At 40.6% G+C, this 11999-nt stretch overlaps 1 protein-coding gene across 4 annotated transcripts; it reads right to left on the bottom strand.

Moving 5' to 3' along the window:
* Positions 1-1093: 1093 nt before the first annotated feature.
* cep78 (centrosomal protein 78) lies at positions 1094-10522 on the bottom strand. Of its 4 annotated transcripts, none has more exons than XM_076731963.1 (17): positions 10404-10522; positions 9271-9539; positions 8940-8996; positions 8546-8618; positions 8337-8440; positions 8085-8259; positions 7853-7966; positions 7548-7612; positions 7309-7411; positions 6897-6911; positions 6256-6373; positions 5864-5906; positions 5530-5679; positions 5307-5384; positions 4679-4860; positions 2573-2741; positions 1098-2232 (listed from the first exon to the last, which is right to left on the bottom strand). In XM_076731963.1, exons 2-17 carry the CDS (start codon positions 9274-9276, stop codon positions 1702-1704), a joined length of 1983 nt encoding a protein of 660 aa, XP_076588078.1. In that variant the 5' UTR covers positions 9277-9539; positions 10404-10522; the 3' UTR covers positions 1098-1701. The 4 variants fall into 4 exon arrangements, with proteins under 4 accessions (XP_076588079.1, XP_076588078.1, XP_076588076.1 ...); XM_076731961.1 differs by having other exon boundaries at positions 8940-9115; positions 10404-10499; XM_076731964.1 differs by lacking the exon at positions 6897-6911 and having other exon boundaries at positions 1094-2232; positions 7303-7411.
* Positions 10523-11999: the final 1477 nt, after the last annotated feature.

Below are 11999 nucleotides of genomic sequence, written 5' to 3'. Positions count from 1 at the left end.
AGTGAATTGTGCAGTTCAGTTAATTTCATTTCAACTGTAAAAAATGTGATTTTTCTTTCAAAGAGTTAAATGCTTGTGCTTTAAATTTAGTGAATGTATATATATATATATATTAAAAAAAAAGACTGAATGACTGGGATGCTGCGGTGGGACGTGCCTTGAATAAATGTGACGCATAGTTTTACTTGATTCCACTAAAGGAAAACTTCCACCCAGAGCAAAGGTGACCCAGCAACCGTACATAAACTGTGAAATTGATTTATATGATGCTCTCAAACATCACGGACAGCTGTCACACACTGTCCCAGGACAACAGATTTCAACCCCGGCTGACGAACACTCAACATGCAAATACAGAACAACAGCTAAGAAACTGTTCTAAAGTCACTCTTGTTCTTTCCCATTTCATCCACACTCAGCCTTCCACAGCTGGAGGGGTATTCTCTGCATCAGTAACATTATCTGCAAAACAGATATCTGAAGAAATGCTACTACAAGACAACCAGAAGAAGAAAAGATTAGGCTGCACTGAGAAGACATTTCAAATGAAACGCTTCATGCACTGCATGTCAAACTGGCACAGAGCTGTACTTTTGGCTTTCAGTGCTGTTTGGTGCTGATGTGTAATGGAAAACATTCATACAGCAAAAGAACACTCTGTCCTACTCCAGCCCACAAAAATCACACTTTGGTCCCACTTCTTTGTCTCTCAGTGCACAGGACCAAGAGAGACTGTAAACAGTTTTGATCCAATTTAGGAAGCTTACATGCTCCAGAAAAAGTTTCCAGTGTCCGCATGTAGGAACCTAGCAGACAGAGTGTAGGGCAACACAAGCAGCACTGAGGACAAACATGAAAACAGGGTTTGTGTCACAGCACATTGATCTTATTGGTCAATATTAACTTTAGTATTAGTTCTCAGTCCTGCACGTGTTCACGGCACAAACAGGGCATATTAAAGCTTACTGAAAATTCAAGATCTTAAGTTCAGAGCTAAATTGGGGCAATGCCACAGTTCATAATCCACTGTGATGGTGCACTTTGGATTGGCGGTCAACAGCTTTTTGAAGCCTTTGGAGCTCAGAAATACAACCTGAAACTACTAACATGTTTATTTTAAAAAAAAAACAACAACAACAATATGTTTTAGGACAGTGCCAAATATCAACAACACAGAATTCAACATCATAAAAGACTGAGGTTTGATGCATTCTCACATGAAACATGATCACTGCAGGAGGAACTTAATCTGTGGATGTAAATTTAGACTTGATTGAGGTGGGGTTAGCTTGAAAATGCAAACATCTGCCACACTTTACTGAATGACACAGTTTAACTGTACATGAGCCCAAGCACAACATGGGTTTTCAAAAAAAAAACAAAAAAACAAACAGATGCTTTACAGAAAAAAAGTAAAATGTAAATACAAAAATATACATCGCACAGCATTTTTTTACTCATTTGTCTCAATCAGATTTCATTTCATAGGAACTTCAGCTCTACCTCTGCTTTGACTTCAATAAAAAAAAGGTAAATTGACTCGTCATTCTCTCCCTAAAATGAAACAAATGAGATCGAAGAATGTAGAAAATCTACATTAAAGACGTTGCTAAAGTGAACAATCTTAAGAAGCAACAAAAAGCTCTTGGCACTGTGAACACACACAAAGAGACAGGCTGTCATATTTCTCTGGTCAGCTGGTCAAATGGATTCATTATCTGACTGCCCTCCCAGACTGCCCACAGACCTGATCCGCTCCGTCCCGGGATAGTCTGACCCGTCTGACTCTGACTGACCTGCTGTCACTCGGGTTCCCTTTCCCTTGTTCCTTGACTCTTCTGATCCAACAGACTCTGCCTTGTCACTTAAAATGTCACTAACGCTTGATCTTCCAGACAATCCACTGTGGGACCCGTTGCTTCTGTGAGAGTTACTGTTGCTCTTGGGGTGGCTTGGTTGAGTCTGAAAAGTTTCACCAAAGTAAACCTTATCAAGGGATTTCTGGCTATGGAAACTGTGTTCAGAACCTGAGTCGTGCCGGCTAACAAGCTTTGAATACCGTTCTGATTCCCTTTCTCCACCTGCATCATGGTCTACTGCAAGTCCAGAGGCCTGACTGAAGGTCACATCTAACAGCCTGCCTTCATGCAAGGACCTACTAACAGAGGACAGAGATCTGGGAGTGGAGATGTCAGGCCGTCTACCAGGGGGAGCAGACAGGACGCTGCCTACCTAAGAACACAAATTGAAGGCTTTGATGAGAAAAATATCAGAGTAGCAGACAAATCATTAAATGAACAAGAACTTGGAGGAGAGAACTTAGTGGCATCAAAATATAAATTCCCAAATTTGACATACACAAGGTCAAGTTAGTCCTAATTCCCACTTGATGCAGTTCAGCAGCATTACAGCAGCATGCAACATGTGCATATGTGGCATCATAAGGTCAAGTAGACTCACTGCGCCTCTGTTTAAATGCATGCTACGAACTACATGCAAACATGAAACAAGCAGGTACAATCACATTGCATTGGCCATCAGCACAAACAATTACCAAATATTCTTTTATTACCCTTGCCATCGACAACGCATCCGTCTTCGCCTGAATATCCCGAGACTCCCCTCTTGTCAGTAATGCTGCACCACCCATCAGCGGCCCCATTGTAGACGATAGCTGAGGCGTTCCCAGAGGCTGGAAATCTGACTTGTCAATTCCAGCCACTGAAGCTAGCTGACCAAGGCTACAACAAAAAAAGAGATGAAATCCATTAAAATGAGAGTTGGCACATGCATTCCATTCATGACGCATAAGCCAAAACAATGTAAGATAGTGAAATGCTAAGTGTTAACAAATTCTACCTTAGATATACATTGTCTTTTTTCCACAGCAAATGTAAATAATCTGCTACATCCATTTAGATGAATGACTTCTGGCATCCACTACTTTACAAAGATTTTTTATTCTGTGGACTTCCTCCTTTAACATGCTTTCAAAAAGTAGCCAGGATGAGAGGTGTGCTACAGACAGCACGGACCCTAGTTTGATTCTTTCCACTGGACACAAGGATAAAAGAGTAACCATGAGGAATGAGTGACTCAGAGTAGTTGGATTGGAGAAAAAAAAGAAAAAGCACCCCCAAAGAGCTGACTGTAGGGTGGTTATGTTAATGAAGATAATCCATAAATAGAGCTATCGACTGCTGATGCAAAGTAAATGCAGGGAACAATGATGGCAGCAAGTCAGATCTAATCCATGTTGAAGAACAACACTGGGTGGCTTTTGGTCCCCACCTATGACCGGCTACACTTTATGGACCTGGTTTCATAACAACTCAGCATCCTTTAACTGGTCTTGAATATGACTCAAGTCAGACAGGCAAAGAAATAACTTCAAAGCAAAAGAAGATTTATGACAGATATAAAAGGTTCAAATAAATTGGTGGTTCTTTCATATTGAAAGGAATCGTCTCATACTGAAAGTCTTTTGAGCAGGGCACCACCTCAGGTTTCCAAACACCGGAACAAACTGACTTCTCATTGAAGAGTTTCTCAGACTGAAAAAGAAATCTCACATGGCACTTACTGTAAAATGCCATCTTACAGGAAGCCACAAAGCCACCTTAGCTTAAGTCACATGACAGTATATTTGCACATCAATTACACAACTTGATGTACTTTTCCACACCTAAACAAATTTCATGATGCATTGATAACAGGAGAAAATTGATTAATCAAGTAGTTGATCAGCCAGTGTTAAAGATGCATGCAGCTATGCTTGTCCACAAAAGAGACGATAGACTCCAAAACAAACACACAGAAACAAAGCCTTGATAGCACATACTTGGCTTGTCTGAGCTTCTATACAAGCCTGATTCCAAAAAAGTTGTGACATTGTGTAAACCATCAATAAAACAGAATGTTATAATTTGCTAATCCTTTCTGACATACGCTGAATAGATAACAGTACAAAGACAATAGATTTAATGGGATTTTTGTGAATATATGATTATTCTGAATTTGATGCAGCATCACATTTCAAACAAGTTGGGACAGGAGCAACTAAAGAAAGTTGTGCAATGCTCCAGAAACACTTGTTTGGATCATTCCACAGGTAAACAGGTTGATTGGTAACAGGTGATAGTATCAAGATTGGGGACGAAAGGGGCATCCTGGAAAAACTCACAAGCAAGGATGGAGCGAGGTTCACCACTTTGTAAACATGTGATTGTATAAAGGAGATTAATACATGGGCTCCGGAACACTTTGTGAAACTGTTGTCAGTAAACACAGTTCATTTGCAAATGAAAGCTCTTTGAGGCTAATTTGTGACAGTGAGCTGTATATAAAATTGACTTGATATACAACATTAAGGTTTCGTTTTGAGAACATATGACAAGGGGACACATTAAGAGTTACGTAAATGAAAACAACTTCCTGTGGAGATTCTGTCAGAATGAAACTCTATGATGATCCAGGGTGTGGAACTCATTCCAAGGTGGCGCAAAGACAGTGTACCTCAGACAACGATGGAAAGAACAGAGTGACCAGAGCCACATAATGAAACTGAAAGCTCCTTTGTCAAATTAAGACTTTGTTTAAGGCACACAGACCCAGAGCCACCCGGCACAGTCCAAGTCAAAAGAGAGACGCTGTACTGGCCAGTTTTAAGAATACCCACCCAGCATCCTTGAGGAGATCCAGAAAAGCATGGAACTTGCTAAATGAGCTCTCAATACTCTCGAGCACTGCCTCATCTTCAAGGGCACTGATAGCAGGTGGTGCTGATGCAGAGCCAGTGGCTGCAAGTGCCTCTGACAGGGAGAGGTTGGTGTTCCGAAGACGGGCATTCTCCAACTCATACTGAATAGAAATAAGAAAAAGAATCAATAAAGGGGCATCTTGAAGCCAGTTTGTTCATTTACATCCAGGTGTTTGAAAAGCATCTATTACTGACTGCTGGTTTTGAGACATTGCATGATTTAACTTTCTTCAAAGGAGCTTTCTCACAGTTTCAGACTGAATAATGAACACTTCATTTGGAGTTATAGCCACTGTAATTATCCAACTTCAGTGTGGCTAACTGATCCTCCAACTATATAATGTTAGTGTGGACTACAGCTCCTGCTGTGTCATGACATAAAGTCTGGTCACTGGCAAGATCTCTGAAATGAAGGCTATTACAGTGTCCACAAACTTCACGTTCCAGGGTGTATCTCTCAGCTTGTTCCAGCTGGTAATTGCTGCACAGAAAAGTTTCAGCAGAGAAAAACGGAAAAAACAACAAACAAGTTTTTTTGAGATGTCACCTCCATGAGCCTTGACTCAGCTTTCAGTCTGGCCCTGCGTTCCTCCGCCAGCCTCAGACGACACTCTCTTAGCTCCATCTGCAGGGCACGAGAGGAGAACACACACATGCATACACACAGCAGGCTCAGGGCGCTTCAAAGTAAACCGACACAGTGCAAAAACATCACCTTTGTCTTCTCTGAAAAACTTTCAAAGCTTTGAATCTAGCCTGATGTGACTAACCTGCAGATGTTCAAACTGCCGTCCAGTGATCCTGTCCTGGAGATGAAGAGAAGATGGTCTCTGCTCCACCTCCACCACCACTTCTTCCTCTTCCTCACCCTCCTCTCCCTCTGAATCTGACTCCACACTAACCTTCACAGTAGCTGCACCCTAATGAGAACCATGTAATTCAACAGATGATGTTTCTTGCACAATGAGAGCATCCTTGACAGGGTTCTGAACCATTTTTGACCCCAGAAAGTCTCTAGCAAATACACAAATGATTTGAAATTAACCCACATTGGCTGAGGCAGTGCTGCAGTGATGCACTTTACATAAACAAAAGAAAACTCACCTGAAAGCTTTGATCCATCACACTGACTCCAGGAGGCATACCTCTGAAACAAAGGCATCCAACATAATATTAGTCTGTGATTCACTGTAGCACCATCAGAGTGATACCTGATGAGTGGTCTGTAAATGTAAGTAACTGTACAAGCATTTTAAATAAATTCTATTCTATTGTGGTTGGTTGAGAAGACATTTTATAAATGTAGCCAAAAACTGAACACCAAAATTTCAATTCAGATTAAACCCAAAAAACACAATCTAATCTGATCATTTTGTTCTATCAATGTTTTAGAATAATAAACGGGATGTGTTAAATTTATCAATGGAATACAGCATCTTTTTTTTCTCTTTTCTTTTTTTAAATAAAAGTATATTGGTTTGCCAACAACTCCTCACCTCTGGCGTCCAGCTCGTGCTGCTGCACGCCAAGGCACATTACAGGAGCAGGAATAGGGCTTCTGTGTGTGAGCAACGGTTGAACTTCGCGCTCCAGGAGATGATCCTTTACGAGGGGCTGCACCAGAAAGAGAGCAATGTTAAGAACTGGGAATTCACAAACAGAGAGGCTGAAGTCCCAAGGAGTTTTTCTGGGAGCATTGGCAACTGGGCAAGAATGCAAGGGGCCTCTGGTATTAAGGGAGTGATATACTGTGGGGATCCATGAGGTGCTTTACAGTTTAAAAAAGCAAAATTTAAACATCACAAACAGAAGAGAATAAAGGTTGTCAAGCCCAGCTGAAGATAATTTTAGCTACTGTACCAGTTATGAGACAGCATGGCACTCTTCATCTTTTGCCTCTGGTATTTAGCACAGTCCAAACCACAAGTATTCAAAAGTGCTGACTTTGGTGCGGATTTATAAAATTCTTTCATATAAATGAAGGGTAGACTTGGTAAATCATTTTTAACATTCTACTAAAGACATCTAAACTGTATTAAGTACTTAAAGACCATGTTCACGTTTCTTTTTGCACTGTTCAGCAGAGCTGTCTGGAGCAGCAAAGGGAGAACAGGATGAAAATGACTTCAGTCCTTACCAGTTCTCGAGATGACTTTAAAGCCACAAGGTAAGAAATCAGAAAGAGACAACATATCAGTAAGAGGTAATAGGTCTCGAACAGATTCAAAGAGATCCAACACTGAATGTTGAAGTTTGAGAGCCTGAAAATCTGGTTTAGGTGTTAGGAAAATTAACCTTTTTGGTCACTTACTACCACAATAGATGATCATTTTATGAGCCCAATAACGGCTGAGACAAAGCCTTTGCCAGTATTAATAAAAGGAAAAAAGATCAAATGTATTTTCTTTATGGGCTGACTGTGTGGTCACCACCACAGATATTTATCTGACAAGGGATACAATGAGGTTAACTGTTTGGAATCACAAACAGGTGCTCATGTTTAATGTAGCTTGTAGCTGTGTTTAACAGGACAAAATGTATACACATACCTATCCTGAATGTAGCTTTTCCTCTGACTGCACTGGGCAGAGTTCGCCTCATTGGACCAGATGCTCTTTGAGGCTCTGTGGCTGCAGGCTTGATCCAGCAGTACTGCAGTGCAACATAAAGGTAAAAGCCACACGCACACATTTGTATGAAGCATGCATGCAAATACACCACCACTCATTCAATTAGAATCAGATTTTTTTTTTCTCAGTCCTTGAATGATCACCTTAGCCCCACTCACCTCTGGTGACTTTCCATCAGCATTCATCAACACTTTCTCTATTATAGTTTTAATTAGGAGCTTGTCTGTAAAGGTAATAAAAATATAGTGAGCAAGGAAAAATGTTTTTTCTGGAGACAGTACAAAAACGCTACAAATTGGAAACTAGATTAGAATTAGTATGCTAACAAATACCAATTATCAGTGATGGGTCGAGACCTGAAAATCTGTAAAAAGACCTGTAAACGTCCAACTATTCCCATAAAAAGTACTACCCATCCTCACCAATAATTTATGTTATGACTTTGGTTGAGGTAGCTTCTTACCAACTAAAGGGTTACTACGAATATCCAGTACACAAAGAGTAGAATTAGTCTTCAAGGCCTCCAGCAAACGACGAGCTCCTTCACTGGACAAACCACACCGCTGTAGGTCCACAGCTGCTCAACAAGTCACAAAACAGAAACAGAAAATCTGAGCAAAAAAGGAAAACAGCAACAAAAAACAAACTCTTCTCTTTTCTCATCGTATGTCTCTCAAACCCACACACAGACTAACCTTTAACCCAGAGGTCCTCTGCCAGTTCGTGTGCCAGAGCAGCAGCACCTCGGTCCCCAATCAAAGTGTTGCAGTTCAGGGTGACACGGCGGAGACCTTCCATTCCCTCAAACTGTGGCTGTCGATACCTCAGAGACTCTGCCCATGCGGTACCGTGCCTCTGCATTCCCTGATGCTGAGAGAAAATGTGTTCTTTTACTACTACAGTCGATAGATTCCATGACACAAAGTCTTAAAAGTAACATTTCACACCTTGATGATGTTGGCCATATGCTCTGCCCCTCTCCAGGTCAGATTGCAGCCTGTAAAATCTACCGTCCTGATGCTTGTAGAATACTTAACACTTTGGCAAATGACTGAAACATATGAAAATGCAGTAATGAAGACAGCATGCTCACACACTAAAATCTTGTGAAGGTTTTCTGAATAATAACAGGAAATAATACTGTGAATATGCATACCTTCTAAGCCCTCATCAGTGATTGGACAGTTAGCCAGAGATAGGTTCTCCAAGGAAACACTTTTTGCCAAACCCTGCAATGGAAAATTATTATTATCTTTCATTATCAAGTTTCACCCTTAAACAGAACAGCTCTTTGAATCAATATTCACCCAGCATTCACCCATCACAGTTCCAAAAGTTATGTTTACTCTTCCAAGTATTCACCGTAGTTTACAGTAAAGAAGCCTATTTCTCAACACTCACGGCTCAGAAATTGATTCCAGCAACAGGGAGTGAAAAGTAGGGAGTAAATACAAATGAGCCTCTGATTCTGTACCAGTCTCTCTGAATAACTTGATAAAAGAAAGACAATAATAGCTAAAATGTCACTTGTATCCTGGGTTTGTTTCTACCTTTGTCAAGGTGATGAGGTCCCTCTCTCTCAGTGGAAGTCCATTAAGCTGCAGAGTCTTGAGGTTAGGAGAGACAGTCAGACACTCTCTGAGGGCCTTGCACAACTTAAATGTCATGTCCTTAGAGCGAATGGCTGGGATCTTCTTCCTGAAGCTAGACTTATAGTACCTTCTATCTGAAATTGGTTGTGATATGATTAATGTGCATAAAGTCATTAAAGTTTTATTTAACTCACACACTGTATATACATAACACAATTAACAGGGCATATGAACTGTTTCTTTCCACTCTTACTTTATATTATATCTTACTGTATATTTTCTGCCTTACCTGCATCTCCAGATACCCGACTAGCTTGGTATGTGCTACTTATTGCAATGTGGTGCAGGTGTTTGTTGATGCAGATAGAGTTGAGAATGGGTGGCCAGTCTGTGAGTTTGACCCTGTCTCCATTAAAGTCCAGCATCCCTTTGTCAAGGTTCATCTTAACAGCAGGGACAGGGACTGATTCCTGTCTGGCACAGGCAAAGTCATAGTATGCCATAAAGTCCTGGGCACCGCGCTGCCGAATGTGAGCACTGTCTTGAACCATCTTTGACCTAGGGACAAAACAAGACCAAATGTATATCTCAGTCATTTTGTTTTCATATATTAAATGGCTGCCTCAATCAAATTTTTGATTTCAGCTATTTTAAAAATGTATTTGCATATTAATCAGTGTCTTTTGAATAGATTACATACAGCATTAATTTATTGCAGAGTTCATTACAAGCGATCCTCCGTGCAGCATTTTTTTTGGGTCCTTCACAGTAAGCTTTGATCCAACACATCTGTATTTATTCTTTATAGTGCGCAAAAACTTTGTAACAGTTGTAATTTAAGATTACAATTCATTTGGTCTTGGGTAACAATACTTCTTAGGCAACTTTCAGCAACTTGTGACATGTCAGACTGTGAAAAGTTACTAGTATACTGCCATTTCCAAAGGTTTCTCTGATTATACATTTTGATATATACATCTGATATCAGAAACAGGTGGTCAGTACTGAATAGTTCTGTCTGTAGAGCAAACACATCACCTGTCAACCAATCAGCCTTTCCTCCGAAAGTTAGCTGACTTGCCGTTTAACCATAACGGGGCACAGATTTCGGTGTAACACCTGAACGTCGAAGTCGAACCTTACAGTAACTGAAAAGCTATAAGACAGCATGGCTAGCGAGCATGATTAGAAACTAGCTAAACTGAAAGTGAACCATTTAAGCCATGTTCTATGCTACATCGGTGTCGTCGGTGGTAACTTTAGTTCAGCCAGCGGCGTTAGCAAGCTAAGCTCCTAGCAACCGGCGGTAGTGAATGAGAATGTGACGCTCTGGTGCTGCTGACAAGCCGTCAACAGCCTCGTTTTAGCTGTACTTTCGTGCATTATTAATTAACTGTATAAACATAAAACAACTTCATATACCTCCCACATATAACTGAAGGCTATATCGTCGTGGCACTGTTCTCTCGGTTTTTCTTGACCACTGTTTATCAACTCCTGTAGTACGTTTCTGTTGGCGACGATAACAACCGCTCAAAAGTGGCGCTGTTGTGCTGGCAAAGCCTCGCCCACTTCTCTTCCTCACTGCCGTCCGTGTGAGTGCATCCACCGGCCTGCTGCCACCTACCGAGGCGGAGACGCAATTACATTCCCTAATTATCATAGAGGACGGGGAGTGGGGTGTCCTGTGGTGAATATGTTGGGTTTAAAATTCACACAGGACCGGCTCCAGACAACATGGGGGCTTAAACAAGATTTTCTACAAGGACCGTTTTAGACCACCTAACTGTGTCAGTGTCTGTTGTCACTCTGACGGCTAACAGTGAACAAAAGGCAAACAAAAGGTTTTCAAATAAAAATGTGTAACCATCTAGCCGGATTTTTTCTAATATTTTCATTTTTATTCCCATTGTTATTTTAATTAAGTGTTATATTTGGCAGAAACAGTTACATAAAAAGAATAAATAACAAACTATGCTTGCCAAACAACCAGGAGATGTACAGCTGCTGACCCCTCGTGACAACAAACCATGCACAGAAATTGGATCCCGTCCTTTTCTGACAGCTATTTGAAGGAAGTCCTCTCAGCTGCCCAACGGGAGGCGCTCGTCTGCCACTGCGGTGCCACTGAGAAACATCGCCCTGCAAACCCTTCCCACCCCGTCTGGAACTGCGGGGGCGCTCCGGCTCTGCAGGTCGATGATGTTGGTTCTACTGCGGTGGTGTGAATTCACAGAAATGCATTTGTAGATGGCAAGAAACCGTATAACTCATTTTATATGCTAAATAGATTCTTGATTAAACAGTACAGACATCAGTTATTTTGATGGAGATATACAGTATCTTCTGGAAGAACACAGAAACTAACAAGGCCAGATACTGAGTAAGTGCTATTGATAAAAGTACAGTCCTAATTAATGGGGCAAACTGGCCTATTGTCATTATCAACTTTCAGTAGAACCATGGTATCCTGGTGACATGATATTATTCTACATCATCATTCTCTATTATTTTATGTACACTACTGGACCTAGATATAACTTTTAGTCCAATGTCTTTCATTCATCATTCAATTTAATTTCTCTGATTTTGGAGTTATTTGTCTTAGAATTTCCAAACAGGATATCACAAAGCCGTCTCTTCTCTTCTCTTCTCTTCTCTTCTCTTCTCTTCTCTTCTCTTCTCTGTTGTCTAAATGTTATTATACAACAACAATAAACCAAGTTTGGTTTAAGCAATTAACAAAACATGAACAAAGTACGTTGCTTTTAATCTCATTGTGTTAAATGTGATTTACAGTCTCAGACCCGATTGACCCAGTACATTATCAGTTCCCTTATTCTTTGGCTGGGACCATTTCAAATTTAACAGATACTCAAAAAGCATCACAATCACTTAGCACATTTTAAATGTGTTAAGGTTTTGTAAATTGTTTGTTACAAGGCAATGCATTTTTCTTTTTTCAATATCTTCATTATTGCGTAAGCTTTTTCGCTGTCAGCACTTAGTTTAGGAGGT

This window comes from Chaetodon auriga, chromosome 5 (assembly GCF_051107435.1).
Source record: "Chaetodon auriga isolate fChaAug3 chromosome 5, fChaAug3.hap1, whole genome shotgun sequence".
Lineage (NCBI taxonomy): Eukaryota > Metazoa > Chordata > Actinopteri > Chaetodontiformes > Chaetodontidae > Chaetodon > Chaetodon auriga.
This window is presented reverse-complemented; position numbering and strand designations above follow the sequence as displayed.

Bases quoted from the DNA above. Each gene is read 5' to 3' on its own strand.
- cep78 (XM_076731961.1), bottom strand. From the start codon at position 9,532: ATGGTTCAAGACAGTGCTCACATTCGGCAGCGCGGTGCCCAGGACTTT. The intron at 8,441-8,545 runs GTATGCATATTC...CATATGTTTCAG, and splicing joins CACTGATGAGGGCTTAGAAG to TCATTTGCCAAAGTGTTAAG. The intron at 4,861-5,306 runs GTGACATCTCAA...ATTTCTATTCAG, and splicing joins CTGAGTCAAGGCTCATGGAG to TATGAGTTGGAGAATGCCCG.